At 35.6% G+C, this 21,625-nt stretch overlaps 1 protein-coding gene across 4 annotated transcripts in view; it reads right to left on the reverse strand.

Annotated features, from left to right (window-relative positions):
- Window positions 1–451: 451 nt before the first annotated feature.
- FIG4 (FIG4 phosphoinositide 5-phosphatase) overlaps window positions 452–21,625 on the reverse strand; it is a 74,044-nt gene continuing 52,870 nt past the window's right edge. For all 4 annotated transcript variants that reach the window (XM_085306883.1, XM_085306880.1, XM_085306879.1 and 1 more), the window contains exons 20-23: window positions 20,289–20,484; window positions 19,168–19,250; window positions 14,707–14,796; window positions 452–2,280 (exon numbers count right to left, since the gene is read on the reverse strand). In XM_085306883.1, coding sequence (XP_085163009.1) covers window positions 2,103–2,280; window positions 14,707–14,796; window positions 19,168–19,250; window positions 20,289–20,484 — 547 coding nt within the window. In that variant the 3' untranslated portion in view covers window positions 452–2,102. The remainder of the gene's footprint in view (window positions 2,281–14,706; window positions 14,797–19,167; window positions 19,251–20,288; window positions 20,485–21,625) is intronic.

Consider the following 21,625-nt stretch of genomic DNA (forward strand, 5'->3'; position numbering starts at 1 on the left):
TAYGTACTAAAAGATTCAAGGGGACACTGCCAGGGCACACATTCAGAGCCTTTAATTAAATAAAGATAATGAACTGCAGATAGTATTCATCTTTTAAAACTGTAAAAAMCAAAAAATGCTTTAATTCTTTTTTGCTTAAAGTTTTTTGTTTGAATAGCTAAAGCCTGATCATAAGTTGTCTGAGAACTGTACAATTATTGCAATTCCTATATTTTGCAACAGCATTACCTGTTGGAATAGGAAATGGATTATCATATTTTGCCTAATTTATGGTTAAGTGGTATACTTTGAAGGGCAACTTTTATGAGATACCAGCATCTAAGAGCAACAAGAATATGAGGAATGATATAATCTACAAAACATTATCTGAAATAATTTAAGTGCAATAAGAAAAGCATGCATTYACTTCATCGGAATAAAGACTTCCGCTGCAATTTTTTCCAAAGCAAGCATTTATTTATTCAAAATATTTTTTACATTGGTCAGAAGAGTTCAGCCCAGGTATTTTCCAGAGGAAAAAAATGTCATAGTTGCAATTAAGTATTATGTAAAATAACATTTCATTCTTGGGTCTTCTAAATTACATTCATTTCTCTCAAAACAGTATTAATCAATTAATAAAAGAGAACGGGCACCAACATTTTTAGTAGCTTGAAGTACAATGTTCTTTCACTGACTACATACAATCGCTTATTTCCTGTAACACACATGTTGCATAAGCACCTTATGTCTTCTCTCTTTTATCTGCTGCATATTTTCTTTTATTGAATTACTGATTAACAGAAGTGCCACTTTTACTACATAAGTTCAGATTATGTTTGCACCACGCAGCCAAGTACATGGAGCTGCTGCCTGCAAGTTGATTTTCTATGAACCGGGACATGCTCTCCATATCCCATTACACACAGTTGACTGAAAGATCCCTAAAGCAGTTATTCAGAGTTATTCCAGAAAATCTTGAAATACAGTCTGTTCAAGCTTGCAGAATAACATAAATTGTCAAGAATGCTGATGACACTGTCACCATTCTTCAATGCAAAGGGCTAAAATCCAGTTAAAAGGTGCAGCTTCTAACTGCAACTAATAGGGTTTTTCCTTTTTTTAATTTGAGAAATATTTTAATCACAAACCCAGATTAAACTGCCGACTTCAGGTTTCTGTGGCCTCTCCACTTCTCACCCAGCTCTGGACACCATGTTCAGTCTTACCTATTCCCAAGTACTGCTTCCTCTTGCACTGCCACTCCAGCTGATTCAGTCTCAGTACCTGCCTTACTGATACTCATTTCTTGCGAGGTTGTAGGCTTGAACCTAAAGCACCTCATAGGACCATAAATACAAGGATGGAAAGAGTCGGCTGCAAAAAGAGCAGTGCTTATCATACAGCAAAAGGACAAGATGCTCTGGCACCCTCCACCTAAGACTCCAAGCCCAGTAAAGCAGAGCGCGTTCCCTCACCGTAGGCACAGCTGGGAAGTGGTTCACATCAGAGCCCTCCAAAGAAGCCCACGGTAGTTAATCRTAAGCGACTGTCACCCTGTGTAGCACAGATGCTGTGTTACTACCACCAGTGAGATGAGTTTTGACGCAAAATAGAGTTATTAAGTTTGTGAATCTAGATGTAAATTTTGATTTTGATATCAGCTACACATTTTTCACTTTTGCTTAAAAAATTACATGGCCTCATTTTGCTAAACATTCTCAAGAAATATCAAAAAATATTCTGTTGTAAAAAAGATTGTTTGGTGCTATGGAATAAAGAAGAAGAAAAGTTTTCTCTTCTGATTCTTATATGTACATCATTTCAACTTAACTAGCAAACAAAACAATATAAGAAATTAAAACCTAACCACTCTATTTCTTTTGCCTTAAGTTGCTGCATATTTTCCAGTGATGGTAGCTGSTCTGATTATTCACTTAGTCTCTTAAGACACACTTTTTCCTGTAAAGCATAATAATGTAAATATATGTTTAAAGTATAATAAATAAGAAATGTTAGAAAATAAATTTATTATCTCAAAATAACAAAATTAGATTTCCTTTCTAAAGTTATTTTTATAACCTATCAGTACATTACACTTGGCAGAACAATCCAGCTGGAATTTACATGTATCTGTTTCTAATGTACTCTCTGTACATAAGGAAGTCATCTTTTCCCAGTGGTTGCATGTTGCCTCTTCCAGCCTGAATGTGAGCATGAAATATCTCAACCGATTTCCTATCAACTCTTGGAGGCTGGACTTCATAAATGTTGTCTTGGGAAAAGGATGAGATGGGTACTCTGGAAAACAACAAAAAKAAAACAGAACAAAAACATTGAATATTTGGATCATTAGGTAAAAATCTTCAAGAGGGAAAGAAGAGGTTTCTTTTTTCCTTTAAAGATATATGAGAASCAATGAAAAGGTAACTTGCCACTCGATAATTCATTTACCTAGATTATTATCATGACTGCTGACCTGGTAAGACTCAGCTTTCCAAGTAGGGTAGTTAGGTAAGATGCCACTAATCACATTACAGACTACTTTCCGCACTTTCCTTACTCTGTCCTCATTTTCTTCATTCTCAGATCTGCAACAGTCAGTAAGCACCTAARCTGAAACTAATCTGTGCCATACATTATAGCAGATAACCAGAAGCCTTAATTGAATTATCCATGTAGTCAGTAGCAATTATAATGAACAAGTGATTATACTCTGAACCCATACACAGAAAGGATTTATCAGATAAGATACTAACTACTAGGAAAATGACAACTATTATTACCAGCAATAACACTTTGTCCCCAGCACAGCTGATATTTTATAAAAATATTTGTTAAATAGCTTAGTACAATGAACATCTATCTTTGACTACTACTCTTGTCTTATGAGAAATAAAAATAGTTTGAAAGTTTACACAGAACTTGACTATATCAGACCTTTTTTTTTTAAGTACTACTGCAAATCAAACTTGCTTATAAGGTAGAATTTGTCCCTTTAACTGCTGAAAACTGCATACTGGGCAAGACCACAGCCAGCAGGGCAAGGGAAGCGATCGTTTCCCTTTATTTAGGGCTTGAGAAACCACAGCTGGAGAACCGTGCCCATGCGTAGGCTCCTCAGAACAAGCCAGACAGCAACATACGTGAATGAGAGCAGTGGCTCAGGATGATCAGAGTGCTGGAGCACGAGAGACGCAGAGAGGCTGAGCTGAGTTTGTCCAGGCCGGAGAGGAGAAGCTCAGGGTAGTCTTACCGCTGCCTACAGCTGCCTAATGGGAAGGCTCTTCCTGGAGGTGCACAGTGACGAGACAAATCGCAAAAGGGACTGCAAAATACCCCATGGGACATTCTGAATAGACAGAAGGACAGATCAGAGGCCCTCCAGGGATCCCGTCCAATTTATATTACTCTACGGTTCTAAAACAAACTCTTCAGCAGTAATGTGTTCTCAACAATTGACTGAAAGGTAGCAACAAAACTATTCATACTCAATATATAATAAATGAATAATCACTAAAAGTATCTGTGCAGTAAATCATTTTCATTTTAAAGCACCTTAGCTGTTAGGAAAGCAGGATCCATAAATACACTATGTACATTTCCCAGCAATACTTTAGTAATTAATTCACAAAATACTTTGAGTTGAATAGTGCAGATATTTTAACTATGCGATAGCAGATTTATTTGGATTCTGCAACAGGACATTCAGTGTTTAAAGCATTGCCATCTAAAGATAACCAATACATTAAGTTTTCCTTCTGCAAATACTACTTGATTTATAGAAAATCAAAGTCTGAAATGAACTCCAAGCTCTGATAGAGCTATGAGTTATCTAGAACAGTAGATGAAATCCTACTACAAAAATAGGAGAAAGGTATTTCTTGATTATGAAAAAAAAGACATATGTTTTAAAGAATTGTCTAAATCATCAGCTTCGTATATTTTTAGTTCATATTTCAGCTGAAAAAGCTGATTTACTTTCTAGATATCTATTAAAATACTGTTGCTTAATAAAAAGCTCTATACAAACAAAGCCCCCCCAAGCATTCAATTTAACAAAGATTTCAAGTCTGGAGACTCACTTTCCTACCACCACATACACTAAACACTTTTCTACATGAGAACTTTCTTCTAGGCTGAATTAAAATGTCCCACTATCCTATTTCAGAGAGTGACTAGAAGCTGTGTTTGGGGAAAGACTATTAGAACAGAGCAKGTACTGAACAACCCCTTCTCCGCTATATCCTCCTATATTTCAGCACACAGGACTCAGGGACTACCTGAGGCAAAATTTGAAACTGGACTACTATTTTGTGAAAAGTGATTTCCATAGATACCAATCGATTTTTGTAGTAACTCTGACCCTCTGAGGGAATAAGTTCCACAGCTTAACTGTGTTTCATGTGACAGTCCTTTCACTTGTTATTACAGGCCTTGGTTGCTCATAATTCTTAGAATGTGAGAAATGGCAAACAGTCATCTCTGTTTGCCTTCTCCCCATCTCTACCATACACCCAAATGTATTTTTAGTCTCTCCTCATACGCTTGTTATTTTCTGATCAACCTTGTCACCCTTTTATGAAGTTTTCCTAGGTCTACTCCAACCTTTTCAATAATGCAATGACAAAATCTGCATTTAATACTCTGATATTTTTTTTTATTACTTTTTCCATTCGCCATCTATTTAGTTACTGAAGATATATTTTCCAAATATTTTACACTATTTAATAGCATATGAAGATAGCAGCCAGAGGCTGAAAAAAGATCAGAGTAGTATTGTTAAATATTGTATTGGTGCATACATATGTTTTTGGACTCAAAACTTTTCAACTAAGAAATTACAGCAGCAACTTCCTGTCAAAGTTCATTATTCCCCAAAGCAGATATCGATCAGTGCAAATACAATAAAGATTCATCTGTATTAACATCATTGCAATATCTCACAGAAATCATAGCCATGATTCAGTGTCCGGATGCTTTTCAGGAAGTTATGTGTTTTAAAGGGAAAAGTAGGGAATGGCAGCCCAATTTCTTGCATTCCTTGCTATTATGCAAAGGGCAAAGAAAATACCAGCCAGCGAGCTGAGCCAGAGAGCAGTCTTCTGCTCTCATACCAGCTTTACACTCTCAATATAGTTACGGTGTAAAAGTTTGAACTGTCTATCCTTTTTAAAAAAATAAGAAAGTAGTTAGGAGCCCTTAGCAGAAAATAACAAAAGCATTTAGAAACCTGAATTTCTGTTCTTGGGAAAAAGTCAGTCCTAACTTCAGATACCAACTTCTTAAAAAGAAAAAAAAAAAAAAAAACCAAAAACAAAAACCTCCAATAGAGATGGTTTCTCACTATCATTATCACGTTTTTCTAGTTCATTATAAAACATTAAGTTTTATACTTTGGTATCAGTTCTTCAGAACTGGTACCAAAAATCAGTCATCTAAATTTGTATCTGGATGCCTAAAAAGTAGACTACTTTTCAAAGCACCCACAATTCCTGCACATACTTACCTGGTTTAAAACATTCAAGTAGAAACGATAGCAGTGGTATTTGACACTAGCACACTGAACTAATGCACGCAATGTCACTAACACCAAAAGCAGTCACTTACTCAAAGTGGCCTGTTYAGTCCACTAACAAGTGAACAATTATTTAATAATAATAAAAAAGGAAAACAAAACCGCTGCACTAATTTGATGTCTTACCTACTTATTGATTTGTTACTAAAGACATGACATTTCCCAAGTGCTAATGAGCCAACAGTCATCTCTCTTAAACAGGCTGGAAACTGGATGGCACAGTGTATTTTGTTTCAAGCATTTAGTAACTAAATCTCAATTTTCAACCTACTTGCTTCAATATGCTAAAAATATATTGAAAGAACAGCATGTTCATGCATACCAATTTTGATTAATAACTCAGTACTAAGCACTAAACGTTTGTACAGTGCTTGTATTATCCAGTCATTTTAAGTCATTTCTCTAACACTATTTATGTAAAAATCTACTATATTGAATAACATTAATATCTTAGAATAGCATCCYGAAGAATCGCATGTTATTTGACTTTGCTATTACATCTCTCTATCGCAGTGATATCTGTTGCTCTACAACCTCTAAATGAAAACTACATTGACAAGAATGCAAACATCATGTTCTGAAGAACAGCACCCTTGCCATGCAAAATTCAGTTGTTTTCATCCCACTTGTGAAGAGGCTTGATGGTGTCATGGTTTAACCAGGAAAGACKTAGTCTCTACCAGAAAAGAAGATACAGTTATAATCTTCAGTTACAACAAATATAATCCATACTTCRAAGGAGAAAGTGCATGGTGATGTGCTTAGCTCTGAGAAGTACTGCCATCACCAGAAAGCCACCACAGYTGTTTCAACATTAAGTCTCAAATCTCCAAAGGATAGCTCAAAAGGCAGACAAAATGTACTCAGTGCCTTGTTTGAATCCTGAGCAAATATTTGTCCTACAAAACTCTAACAAAATCACGTTTATTTATTTATTTTCCTTCACAAATGGTGTCCCCTTAAATTGCTTGTTCTGCTCTTGAAAAAGCCTTTAAGAGAATTTTCCTTACTTAGACACTAATTCTTATAKACAGAGTTGCTGTCACGTTCAATGGGAGTGGAGAGGACTGAAAAACAGGCAATTTTCTGTCAAATAATATATACTATTGCAACTTGTTTCTTGCAGAACGGATCAACAGCAAAACCTGGCCAGCATCCAGGTCCTAGAACAGTCGCTTGAAACTCCAASAGCGTATACAATTTCACGATTTAGAGAAAGAAGAGACTACATATCTAAATGAAAATTATACAGTCCAAATTAGAAGCAGTTTCTCTACACTGTGGAGAGAMGGAACTTGACAACAGGCCAGAACATCTGATACAAAAAGTGGATTTCTGAGGAAAGATAACCTTCTAAACAGGGATGATTTATGCTGGCCACAGGTCATTCCAAACTTAATGATTGAACGCAAAGGGTTTGAACTTGGGAGTAAGACAAGAAAAACAAAACAAAATGAAAAAGAACTCTAAAAAAGGAGAGGAGACTATTCTGTTTCTTTTTACAAAGGAAGAGCTTATATTCATGTAGGATTCTTCATACAGGATTTCTTGACTAAGACAGTTCACCTAAATTAAGTTTATGTGAAAATAACCTGAACACTCATATTCAAAGACTGCAAACAAATGGGTGATGAATGTCAATTATTTGTCTCACAGAGACAACAGGGATGGTTTCAAGAAGGGTCTTTGGAATTTTCATCTCACATTCTCATCATTAAAAAGCCAAGAAGCCAAGAAGCTAAGACGGTAAAACCTTCCTGGTTTTGCTAGAGACTGAAAACTACAAAAATCCCTCAAACAATCAATCTTTAATACAGAATGCAGAATAACTAGATTTAATGTCAGATTTAACAGAGATTTGTTATTTTTTATTGTCAATTATTATTCAGAAATCAGTATGGAAACGGAGGAAATATGGAGGACCCAGATTTCAAGTGTGAGCATTCAAGTATTTAAATGTGATATTCAATATTTCTTCTTTTTTAAAATCTGAAATGGACATAAATAAATGAAAATGATGATCACAGAATCATACAATCAGTAAGGTTGGAAGGGACCTCTGGAGATCATCTAGTCYAACCTYCCTGCTCAGCAGGGTCACCTAGAGCAGGTTAGACAGGGTTGCATYCMGGYRGGCCTKGAAGATCTCCAGAGAAGGAGACTCCACAACCTCTCGGGGCARCCTGSTCCAGTGCTCCRTCACTCTCACAGGGAAGAAATTCCCCCTCACGSTCAGGCGSAACTTCCTGTGCTTCARTTTCTGCCCATTGCCTCYTGTCCTGTCACAYGGGACAGCTGAAAAGAGTTTGTCCCCGTCCCCTTSACACCCTCCCTTCAGGTACTTGTACACATTGATCAGATCCCCCCTCAGTCTTCTCTCCCCCAGGCTGAAGAGGCCCAGCTCTCGCAGCCGTTCCTCASAGGGCAGGTGCTCCAGCCCTCTGATCGTCTTTGTAGCCCTACGATGGACTCTCTCCAGTAGCTCCATGTCTCTCTTRTAAATCTAAATAATCAGTACAAGGCAGATAAATGCTAACAGTTTTGTTATTAAAATAACATTCGCAATCTCAGCTGACAGCTCTACCACAAATGCTAGGCACATGAGCTCTCTAAAGAAGAGAGCTCAGAGCTCAGTATTGACAGCACAGATGAATTGGTAGAGGATAATTATTCCTTCATTTAAATGTGGATCTGAATCACAGGGAGTTTAAACAATTTACTTAAGATCCCTGAAAGACTCATGGTCCTCTCCCAGATTTGTCATAAGAAGTTATACCAGACAGCTGAGTTGTTGTAAGAGATTGCTACCACCCACACCGGGAAGTGCTGCTGCCTTTGCCTCTTCTACACTGGCTACGAGGCTAACTGGGACCTTCACTAGTCTAACTCATCTCACCAATTTAGCAGAAAACTATCTGCTCCTTTTGCTGAAATAGTTAGTGAAAGAGTGACGAGCTGAACTGACTTATGGAGCAGTATAATGAGACAAAGCTTGCACAAATAAATGGATAAATACCTGAGAAGGAAGCAGAGAAAGAGCAGGGCCTCCCCCTTTTGGTGGCAACCAGCTGTTAGAACTGGCTCAGCTGTCTTGTCAGCTTCTCCCACCATCCACATACAGTGACTTAACCATAAGATCAAACCATTTCATCTGTCAAACTTCATTAAATAGCATTTTTACAAATCATCACATCTACTTATTTCATTCACTCCCAAGTCAGCTCTTTTCTGAAGAGTCCTACAACTCGGATCATACTACTGCTTTTCTCCAGACCTTTCCTAGCARTATTATTTTTGAGATGTGTGACTAAAAATGAGCACAAAGCCCCAACTCACAAAATTACACTTTTTAAATTGCTCTTAATTCCTGATACACTTTTGTCTTTTTTTGGCCAACATGAAGTAACCAGTGCTTCCAGGGAAAGCGCCAATTTTAAAAGCAAGGGCTTAAAAATTCCTTCTCCAGAATAAAAAATTAAGTTACTCTCAGTAACAGTCAGTTTAGTAGATATATGTGAGTCAAAGGAAACTGGATGGCAATTACAGTTGTCATAATACATTTATAAGAAAAATGTTGGCTTGGTTATCCCAAAGCGGTTCCCTCATCTCTAGTCTCAGTCAAAAACTAGTAGTAAGCTACATATATTTATTTTATCTAGAGGTATCCAGAGGCTTAGATAAATATGTTTCTCAATATTAATATTCTTAAGCTGTTATTGAACATGAGATCCGGTGCAAAGACATTTGGAAGTAAAGTGAATCCAAACAAACAAACAAGAAAGAATTTTACCCTTCATAGAGGCAAAGAGTTTTTAATTAAGAAAGGAAGTTACAGAGATGATTCCTAATTTAACAAAGATATTCACATCTCCAAAGAACTGAAGCAATGCTAATTTTAATTAAGAAGCATAGCTATCCTTTTTCCTGGAAAAGGAAAAAATAGAATTGTGAGTTGTGGATAAAAAACAGACTCTGTCACTCCTCTGGGGGACTTCAAAGGGGTGACTAAGGACAAAAATCTTCCCCAAGACCAGGTGCTGTTCTGACAAAGGGATTTTTATTAAGAAGGTTCTTGAAAGACATCTTTGTGATTTGAGCTTAGTATGAACAGATGACAGAATATAAACAGTTTTTTCACCTACATCTTTCATGAATATTGGTAACAGCTTTTTATTTTGTGAAAGTTTTTTATTGAAATTTATGAAACTAAGAATGTTTTTTCTGTCAGCAAGCAAGATATTGGAGTGCATATTTGAGGCTGAGAGCATGCAAAAGAAGTATTGCAAAATTATCAGCACGCTTGAGACTCCAAGATAACTTGTAGTTTCCAAAATCACTTATCAGCTGTTTWTGAATACTCTTCCATTTGTTGGTTCCACGGCAGTGTCAAGAGACCATGTAGGTACTTAGCACAGATTTGTTGTAATAACTAAACATACATATCATTCTACTGATGCTTTATTCATTTATTCATTCTGCCTTTTAACATAAGAACTCCCCTCCCCACCTTAATAACTCCTAGGACTTGAATACACAGGAAGATGACAAGTTGAATAATAACCTCCTCTTTAGTGCAATTATAAAGAAGTGATAACATCATGTTTACTCACCAAAGCGAATTTTTATCTAATCCTGCAAAAAACAGACCTGATACTAACAAATTCATACAGAACTATTGAATGAACCAAAGGACTGCACTAAACTGAGGCAAAAGCTTTCAGAAGTAATTAGGGTTGTAAAACACTTAACTGTATTACAAAATCCACTGCTCTATTTTTACTTCTGTAAAGGAAGTGTTAAGTTTTGAACTGGCAGTATCAGATTTGAAGTGCTTAAGCAAAACATTTCATAAATTAACAGAAATGTAAAATATAGGGTGTTTCATTGCTCACTGAAATTTTCTTCATTTCCTGTATCTTGGTGAGAAAATAATATATCTGACATGTATATATATAGAAACAAACATAGAAAAAAAATCCATATAGGACTTATATGCAGTTAGCTGCTATTCAGTTTTAGTGATGTCTGCTCAATAATACTTGGGTGACAAGCAAAATCCAGGTAGTTTTCATTTTTTTAAAAAAATTACACATCTAACATCAAGGGAACTTTGACAACATAGACTATATAATACATATCTGAATGCAGGATAAGTTTTTCAAAGACTTGAGAAGATCTTAATTTTGAGGAAAAGACTCAGGACAAGATAGGCCTGGACGATGCTGCAAGTATCACCGAAGCGCCCTCCTGCTTGAGCTTCATCAGTCCCTTCACAACTGAAGAGGATGGTAGGCATACATACAGATAGATGAGTTAAAGCTAGTGCACAACTATCCTTGCCATTTTGCATAGGTAACAAAGTGCAAAGGCACTGAAGAACAACATGTACCACAATGTATAAAACCAGCTACTCTCTATCACAAGAGCATTAAAGCATTTCTACATTCTTTTCCAGAAATGTTACGGTGAACCGAAACATTCCATTCCCTGTTCAGAAAGTCACATTTCTACCACTGCTGCATTAATAGAAGTAGTATGGTTGGAAAGCGGCTGAAAGTATATTTTTCAACGTTATTATTTATAGCACACTGCAGCAAGTACTAGGAAAAAAAATATAGGTGCATCATGTCAGCCAACAATAATTACACTAGAGTAATCAACAGTCTCTAATGCATGGTAATAAATCACACTAAAAGTAGTACAGTTCTATTTAAACTAAAATGCTATCTTTCTTTTTCCTCCTTTTATGGAATCTATATGAACGAAAAAAGCATCTCCAATACGCTTCCACATCCTCCACTGCTTTTCAGATGAGACTGTTGTTTCACTGCACACTGTTCAGGTGTTCCTTTTCCTCCTTCTAATCTATACTTAACTTTTTAAGCTTAAGAACAGGATATTCTTTCTTTAGAATTTCTACAATACATGGTGGAACAGTATTCTAGTTCATAAATATGCTCAGAGGGTGTTCGCATGAGCACTGACTGGCCCCGTAACAGTATCTATACTAGCTACTCTAGCAGTATTCACATAAAACAGATGCCTTGAGTGAGATGTTAAAATATTTCTTTTTGTATTGGCTTTATGTAATTGATAAAAATGGTCACATGGCTGAACGGCCTGAGTTTTTAAGATCTGAAAAGAACATAAAAAAAAAGATTTACTTGATAACAATGGAATTGACTTGGATTATAAAATTAACTGTGCATAAGAATTTTATGTAAAGCTAAATTCTATCTCACTGTTGATATCAGATTCTGCTATGAAAAGGACAGGTTTTTAATTGCACTTGTATTCAAAAGGAACTCTGTTGTAGAATGAAACTTGCTAATTTTTTTAAAATACAGCTCCTTTAAAATACAGCTAACATCAAAATAATGCAAGTTACCATAATTCTTCAATTTCCCACGGTAATTCTAAAGAAACAATAAAATCTATAGTCCAACAATATGTRAGATGCATCTCTGCTGCAGTAACTGAAACCCCTCTCTCTCTCTCAAGCTAATCTTGAGTTTAATATGCTTTTGCCATTTTCTCTCTTAAAAGGTTAGTATTCTCCAAGGAAATTCTTGATTCAAAGCAGTAATTCAAGCATCAGTACAAAGAAAGGAAGTTTCTTTGTTCCAGAAGTGAACAACATGCCTTTAAAGAATGGCTACATTTATGACTTTTCTCAAAAGAACAGTCTGTCACTGTCCAAACAGTATTAAAAAGCTTTTTAAAAACTGCAGAACAAAAGATGGATAAAAATTTTAAGCTGTATAAAGGTATACTTTAAAGACTACTGTCAAAAAACTACTAACTACAAAACACTGCTTCCTCCAAGATGTACACAGAAGAACGCGTTTGTTAGGACGGGCAGAGAAAGACAATCTGCACGATTTCAACCGGAGGAGTGACAAAAGGCACAGATTTGTGTGCTCTGTGACTTTTACACTTCAGCTGTTCAGAAACACATGAAATTATACATGGGAAAGGAGAAAGAAGAATGTTTTGACTCTGCCCAAAAGCCACCAAAACAGGGCATACAGACTCTCTTTAATATGTTCATTATGAACAGCATGACATGGAGAATATTTCACTCTATGTTAAGGGGGGGGGGGAAGGAATGACTCCTACCTCTGACACTGTCAAAAACATGCTAGGAGATTTTGCAATTACACGAAAGGAACTATCTTTGTTAATAACAGAAGTGTTCCTATTATTATAAAATCAGTTCTTAATAATGACTTCTCTTCAAGATTAGAAATTATGCAGAGTTGTTCCTTCATGTATAAAAACGTAATTTTACAGTTTATCAACTTAATATGTTAATACCCATCAGACAAATTTAATTATAAAACTACAGGCATATTCATCTACAAAGCACATGTTTATTAATGTTGAACAACGTGCAGTGGTATCATCATCATTTTAAACATTCATACTACCAACTAACGAAGCACTGATACTGGGTAGCATTGAGTATACCACAATACTAAATCTATTTTGTGTTATCCTGCTCCCTGAGGCCCACTGAGACACCCTCAAATCTTGAACCCTGCTTGTGAGAGCGTCACCTTCATAGTATCCCCACTTCTACAGCACAGAGGGGAGAGCCTAGAGGCAGTTCTGGCAATAAGCTGAGTCTTCTGTAAATCACTGGATTGCAGGGATGGCCTGAGGTTCTAAGGAATGGCTCCGCTGTTGTGTAAGAGACCCTGTACTCAGAGCTAAAAGCAGAAAAACTAGTTCTGCTGAAACTAAGCTGCCTACAATATATGGATATGTCAACTGGGAAGTTAGGAGTTGATCATCCAAATGATCTGCTTTCATAATACCATGATATTTGGATAATATCATGATCCTTTTTAGATATTAGTATCGCAAATTCAAATGATCAAATGCAACGATTCAAATGATCTGGCCCTTCTTGCACAGCAATAATCAAATCATTATCACAAACACTTAAATTCCCTAGTTCAGTATAGATTTTTAACTGTTGTACCTATTACAACTTCAAGATTAGAGTTATTTTTCACAGTTACTCTATTTTTAAGTTACTCTGTATGGCAGATATCCCTGGAGAGCAATCCTCCTGCCATCCTACCCTGATTGTCTGGCTTTATTGAAGACGACCCCCATATTAATCTTTTGGGATATCCAAGGAGTGTTTCATAGACAAGAATTGTCTGGAGCTTGATTTTCTCTTGCAAATTACCATCACCTATTTACCTCTTTGGAGCAGTTCATGAAGAATAGACAAAAAAATTGTGTATTGTGACAAATACAGTGTTTAGGGAAAAAAAATGCCTCACCAGCTCAAAAGCATCACTGACAAATGCATAGAACCATTATCCAAATAGATAGCCAAAAAAAAAGGCAGTACTTTTGAGGAAAATGCAGAGGATTTTAACTGTTGAAATAATGTCTATGCAAGATTCAGGATGCTCTTTTTTTCAGTTAAAGCACACTGCCAACTGGTTTAAGGTAGCACAGATCCTCTGACTCCAGTAACAAAGATGTCTATCAAGTATACAAAACAAAGCAGAAATCTGTTCCCCCTTTACCCTATTCTCTCCAACATCTGGCCAATCAGAAAAGTAAGAAATAAAAATCTTCCATTTGATTTCTCAAGACTCCTCAAGCATTTATTAAAATAAATGCAAAGCATGCATAGCTTTCTCAGACAAATAAATTTAGATAACTTCACACTAAATAGAAGACTGAATTGCAAATTTGAATGCTTTCATGAAGAATACCTAAGTCAACCAGTCCCTTTCAAACTCCCACTTTCAAAAGCAATCACAGCAATAAAAAAGTGCCTTTTAAATTCAGTAGCTTCAATACTTTGAATTGTGGTGAATTTAACTTCATGATTACTTGAATACAAAAATTTTGGTACTACAAAAACTAAAAACAAATACCCCTAAAAAATGCACTTTTAAAATGACAAATTGTTTCAACACAGGGAGAAGTAGGAATCTGACTCTTCATCCTATGTATAGAATCTCTTTGTGCCATAAAAGCAACAGAAGTAAAAGCAACAGAACAGACATACGACTCCCATTAACAATTTAACATCAGATTTACCCAAGGGTTTTTCAGGTCTAATGAGAAAAGTTAATAAATAAATAAATAAATAAAAGGGAGAGAGGGTGAATACTTACAGATTTATTACCCTATCCAATTGGTGTTTTGAGCAAAATTGTTGGCTGCTCTTGTCTTGTTTATGTTGACTCTGTCCCAGCTGGACAAACCTGTGAATAGCAGCAGACAGAAGAATAAATTAAAGAAAGTAAGAGAACTATCTGCAAAAACTTCAGCAAGAATGACACAAAAAATGAGTCATTAAGTCATGATATATAAACTGTTGATTGTGCTCTACCTCTCTGGTAAACAAGAGAGTTTCTAAAAACTTTATGACGGGCGCATGTGAGAACTTCATAGCTTCTTTTAGCTTGAAAAAGATTTGCCTATTAATTGGTGTAACATAGCATTTCACCAGACCAAAATAGGACCATCAGCAGGGGAGAACAACTGGTATAAACCTCCACTCCTATAAAATAAGCAGCATACTACAGCTGGCTTCCTGAAAAGGGATTCCTATATCTTTTCCAAAGGAATCAGTCAGTCAGACAAAATATGGGAAAAGTCAACACAATAGATGGAAAGTCACTCATGTTTCATATTTAAGTCATTTCTCAACTAAATTCTATCTATTTTATCCAGCCGAAATGCTGTCAAGTCCAGCTCACTTATTTACAAGTGCAGTCCTTTGGGAGAGTTCTCCCTGTCTCCAAATGCTTGCTAGAAGACATTGAAGATGGAAAATAGTATTTTTTTTCTCTTGGCAATGAATTGGAGGGAAATAAGAGTTAATTACTGTCTTATTCACTCATTTATACATATATTTTATACTTCAACTTAATTTTAATCTCCAACGCATCTGTGCTATTAAAAACAGAAGTAATTAAGTGTTAGTTGAGATTTTAATTCTTCTATTTTCTTAGGTTAAATTGTGTTAAATATTCAGCTTCCATTTGGCTTAAGAATAGTCCTATTAGTCCATTTCTGAAATATTTACTTAATTTTAATAAGGAACAATTAACAGTGCAAAAGCAACTACACACAAGAGCGTACAGACCACAGTGGAATAATACATTCATAAACAACTTATTGCAGTTTTTTTCCCCTCTCCACTCACGTTTTATATTGTACATCTGAAAGCATCAGAAACAAATTAGCTCTAAGTTTAACTAGACAGCATAACTGACATTACTTTAGATGCTGAAAGAATAAATATTAATGTTTCTAAATAAGAGAATTATCAGCAGGAATAAAGAAAAKTATTAAAGATCTTCTAGTGCCGGAGTCTGCTACTGAAACAAGCTTAAAAAACAAATAAAGGCTAACTAATAGTGAGCTATGTTTGGGTCGAATTTAAGTACTTTCATTAACTGCTTCAAATTATTCAACATTCTGAAGCAAACAAGGCTTAAATTAACACAAGTTACCAGACATTAATAAGTACCATACATAGCTGCAGTACACATCCTCAAAATATTCCAATTTGGATGTGAACTAACCCAAATTATTTCAACTGTAAGTAAAAATGGTCTGAACAGGTTCAAATTACTTTTCACTTGCATATATAGTTACTATAGATCAGTTGGCATAGAGCAACTTATTAACCTTAGGTCCTTTATACCTGCAAGTCCTCAGTGAGAAAATCCTGATGTTAATAAAAAAAAAATACAACATGTCAAAGAATATCAAATCAAAATGCATCTTACCTCTCCATTTCCTTTATTATAACAATAGAAAAAGACTTGAAGTGAGAACTGTAATCATTCTGTGAAATAAACTGCTGCTATTCTCAAATGGTGTACATTGTAATAATGGATCTCAGTAAAATCTATACTTTCCACCCAAATCAGCGTATCAAGCCGTAAATAGCCCTATGTCTTGTCAGCTAAAAGAAGTAAGGAATTGACAATTTATAATAATTATATCTTTTAAAATCCGTATTGCTTGAAGGAAACAAAATAAATGCAAGATTTTTGACTTGAAAAGGATATGACTACATAGCTTCAAAGCCCCCATGTACTTTACAGTATTGCTGTAGTAATATACTGAATGTTAGTCTAGTCTGAAAAATGCTAAAATGGGAAATAACTCCAATTCTGGATGTTATCGCAAAGTTGCTCATCAGCACCAGGTAACTTGTAGTGGATACCAGTTAGCACTGGGCCATTTCTGGAGCAGCAGTAACTATCATATATGCCAAAGAGAAATTGTCAAATTGACATCCGTTGTTGAACTGTCTCTAGTGGTAAAAATAAAGAACATAGGTGAAGTTAACTTCAGCAGAGATAATGAGAAAAAGCCTCTTCAATCTTGCTCAAGTGTAAGAGCTTCAAATGACTCAGCATGTAGGAAACTGCTAGAAATGGGAATTCCAAAGAACTTCAAAGAGGTCAGGAGAAGTAGCTATCCCTAAATAATTAAGTTAATAGAAAAAGGCTTTTAAATAAAAAGGAAACTATTATTTTTTCTTAAAATGCCTGACAAAGATTGATTCACTAAGGCATCACATAATGTCACATGAAAAGAGATCACAGTGAGTTAAAACTTCCTTCACAAATTGAAGATGGTAGGTCACATATAACAAGGAACTTACTGTTATTGCACATGAGAAATCATGTCACAAATACTCATTCCAACATACATACACAGTGGTTTCTGAGAAGACGTATAGTTTTCTTTCACACTTTTCTTTTACTCCATTATTCTACAGTCTAAGTAGGTGTCTGTAACATTGGTTTACTAAGACAACATAATTGATTTGCACTGCAGGTGTCCTGCATAAGCAGTTCCTCTCTTGGCAACAGCATTGCAGACCTTTCTGAAGTAAGAGGGTCTTTAATTTGGATCTAAATTTCTCTGACTGATCTCCCATACTGAATTCCCATTATTCTGACTAGTTTCCAAAGAAAAAGATTGACTCAGGAAGGGATCTTCTGCACTAGGGAGCTGAGTAACTTTCAAATCAGTTCTAGTTTTAGTTCAGTTGTGACTGCATTGATTATAATTCAGTTTTAATAAAATTTCAAAAAGTCCAAATTAATTTCCAGCTTAAGTTAAAAGAAAAACAAAACAATTTGGCTTTAGGGTTATTCTATGATATTTAGGAGAGTACTTCAGAACAACAGCTTAAATATACATTTTTTTTTAATAATGGCATCATATAGTGAATGCTCTATATGGGATTACAGCAGTTCAGAAAAAGTGCTTCTAACGCAAGGGGAGCCACTAACTTTCATTGCAGAAACATACCATTGATTTGCTGTTTGCTCTTGTGGAGATGGCAGTTCATGGCTCCTGCAGGAGTGGTGATGACCGTCTTGTACAGGGTAAGAGTCCAAGTTACCCTGGCGTAAAAGCAGCAGTTTTTGTGTCTGCTAGAACTTAGCTGGAGCTGGGAGGTGATACCTTGACATTTGCCCACCAACTCTTATCCCTCCTTGCTCACAACAAGCCAGCAGCCCCAGCCGSAGAGGAGAGCCTGCACGTGCAGGGCAGCACGCTGCCTCACACTGTAGCAGTGTACCACAAACTGAATGGTAACTTGCTGGTCCACCCAAAAAGCTGTATTTTGCCTTGCACAATGCAACATCTTATTATTCTCACTTACTGAAGTGTGGTTTGAGTTCTTGAAACCATTTACTAAAAGCAAGTGGCAGTATGCTGCTGTTCCAAAGAAAGAAATGGTGGAACAGCACATTACTACACACCCTACACTAAGATCACACACACACATATCTGTAAATACAGGCACCACCTACATGTCTTATTTCTTGGAGCTCTGATAATGGCAAAGGCCAACTGACTTCTGCCCTTTCCACAGCATAAATTTCTGTCACATAAACATCCATGTCACTACAATGCGAGTTCCTCATTTACTCCAGTCATTTTTCTCAGTTTTTCTACTTGGAATCTGTATCAGATTTAGTAACTGTCTCAGATTTCCCTATGAAACACAGGATTTTGTATTTCAAAAGGTCAAGGCATTTCAAGAAACAGGTTGAGTATCAATCAGAAAAGTAAATTTCCTGCAATATTGAAAGTCACACAAGTATTTAAATTTTAATAAGATGTAACAGTTAATGAGTACCTTTATGCATAAGACAATACTTTAAGAAAAAGTTTTATTTAAAGAGTGTTTTAACAGAAGAGGGTATATCACTTAGGAGCAATTTAAGTTGGTGTAATTCAACATTTGAACAAATGTGAAAATCACAAACTGCATACTTTGGAACTATGGAATCACTATTAATTTGGATCTTGCTCATTAATTCCTAGGAATATATTAAGTTATATATTTCTGCTGAAACATCTTTCATTTCATCTAAGTACCAAGTTTTGCATTTGGAGACATCTGTGTAACTTCCACTGAATTCAGCATTAAAAGAGACCTGAAAAAAGTTCGGCCTTAATAGTAAGAGTCCTCCAAATATCTCTAAAATATAGAATTTAGATAAGTCTTTGTCAAAGGTAGCACTTCTAACAAGCTTTTTTAAAATAGTTTCAATTATCTTTTGTGGATTACCACTGGGAATTTACCTYACCTTGTATATATTGTGAGATCCTCTTCTGAAGGAACATCTGAAAGATTAACTCCATACACGTCTTTTGTGGATTGGACTACATTCTGGAACATAAAAACAAAGATTCAGACTTAAAAGAACAGAATTATTTATAAATTTGAAAATAATTACAATAAAGAGCTGGCAAAACCAAACAGGTTTGTCACAAACTTAGTCGTCTTCGCAAACTAAGCTTATGAATATCTTCTTTAATAAAAAAGATTTACTAGAAATATTCAAGATATTTGTTTAACAGGAAACTAAAGGATTAGCTGTTATTTAAAAAAAAAAGTATTTTACAAATTTGTAAGATTTCTACAAACATATCCTTCTTCTAAGACACTAATGTTTTCAGTGCTACTCAAAAAGAGTTCCAATATAACAAAACTGTCATGCAAATTTTTGGAGTTAACTTTATTTGATCTTTTCTGACACTAAAGTAGAAGATAGCAATTTAAAACTCAGCAGCTAAATCAGGTTGAAATTTAGCCACAGTGAAAATTAACTTACTGTTGTATCCACCTGATCGAGTAYTGAATTTATTAGAATTGGAAGTGAAAGAGTTGGTGCTCAGATTAGCTTCCATGGACTAGATGTTCATTAAGTAGGTGTATCATGTATGCTCCTGGAGATCACCTCCCAGTTTACTTTCAACCAAAAGGAATCCCTTTTGTATACATCAAGGCCATTCAACGATTCAAGGCAAAGCATGTAAAGGGGGGAAGATCAGAAGTACACTCCCGCTCTGAACCAACACACTAGCATAGATACATTTTATACATAATTTTAAGGACTACACCTGACCTGAGTCGCTTTCATATGCTGTAAGTTTCAAACAAGATTTTCTATTTTTCTAAAAGTGTTATTTTTCCACTGTAAGCTATGAAGACTCTTACACAATAGGAAGAAAAGCAAAGTTCTATTGCCAGTTTTGCTAATACCTGCACAAAGAAGATACACTGGATACCTTTTTCCCTTCCTAATTGTTTAATGCTCTACTTCTAATTGTTCTGTAACATTTAGTGTTTAAAAATTGTATTTTTAACGAAATACGAATTTTAAGATCATGACTGTCCTTTTTATATACTACAGTAATCTCTTACCTCTGTGATTTTTGTATTTTCTCCCGTATCAGTCACCTTTACTGGAGTTGAACGTTGAGAAACAGCACCTTCCTCCTCTTTGTCTGTTCCAGAATCATCTTCAGAACTACTTGACACAGCTTCCTCACTTGGGGGTGGAGGAGCACTAGCAGCTGTTTTGCGCTGCAGCACAGTTTCTTCTCTATTACTTTTGTTCCTATTATGAAAGACAGTGCATATTCACTAAAACAGGAACATTTTAACAAAAAGTATTTTAAATTCCTAATTTCAGTTACTATCTTACTTGAAGGCAAGAGTTTTATCCCTGGAGCAACCTGTTGCTCATCTTTTGAATCCACTAACTGATTTACTTTTTGTCAAGTATATGGACATGCAAGTCCTCTCAGAAGTTCTTGACCTAAGAGCATAAAAAGTCCCAGGGATATACAGTATGCCAAAAGAATTCTTACACCTGGAATAAATGCCCTAGGTGAAAACAACAGCACAGATAAGTTAAATTTCTGACCCAGCAGAAACTGCTATCTCCTTAGATAGAAATATATAGAAAGCTAAGAAGATTTACTGCATTTTTTTAAAGAGAAAGTTAAGGATATAATCTTCAAATAAAGATCTCAGTCTTCCCTACTTTTCTAAATGAGGTGGAAGTCAGAAGGAGATCAGTCTACATTAACAGCTGAAGAAGAGAGTAAGCAGCCAGTCAGCCACTCATAGGGGTAACTGGCCCACGTTTTCCCCCTCCCCACATTCCCCCCCTCCTCAAAAAAAAAAAAAAAAAAAAAAAAAAAAAAAAAAAAAAAAAAAAAAAAAAAAAAAAAAAAAAAAAAAAAAAAAAAAAAAAAAAAAAAAAAAAAAAAAAAAAAAAAAAAGCCAGGAACTAATACCAGGGATCAAAACACTGACAGACAAAAATACAAAAATAGATTAACAAATTCTCCAGAAATTTTCTAGTAGATCAGAAGATGCTGAAAAATATGCAAGGCAAAGATACCACCTCTACAAGGCTCATAAAACAAAAATAAACCTCTATTTATTTCTGTTTAATTCAGAACACTGCAAAGTGGACACAAAGGAGGACAGCAACTTGTTTGCATAGTAGGTAGAAAATGTGGCCTACTTGGCCAGATGGATATGCCTAATGGAATATTAATCAACATAATTAAGAGCACAGCAGTATTGCTCACTGTAATTTGTATATGATAGTCATGGAAGCATGTCTAACATCATTTTTCTTAATTACCCTGTTCTTCTTTGACATGCAGATTGTGTTCTGCAGGAGATATCAAGCTCACCCTTTCAAATTGCTGGTGTGAACTTCCCTCGTGCAGAAGAGCCACCTA

This window comes from Rhea americana, unplaced genomic scaffold (assembly GCF_003343005.1).
Source record: "Rhea americana isolate MKP2758 unplaced genomic scaffold, rheAme1 scaffold_25, whole genome shotgun sequence".
NCBI lineage: Eukaryota > Metazoa > Chordata > Aves > Rheiformes > Rheidae > Rhea > Rhea americana.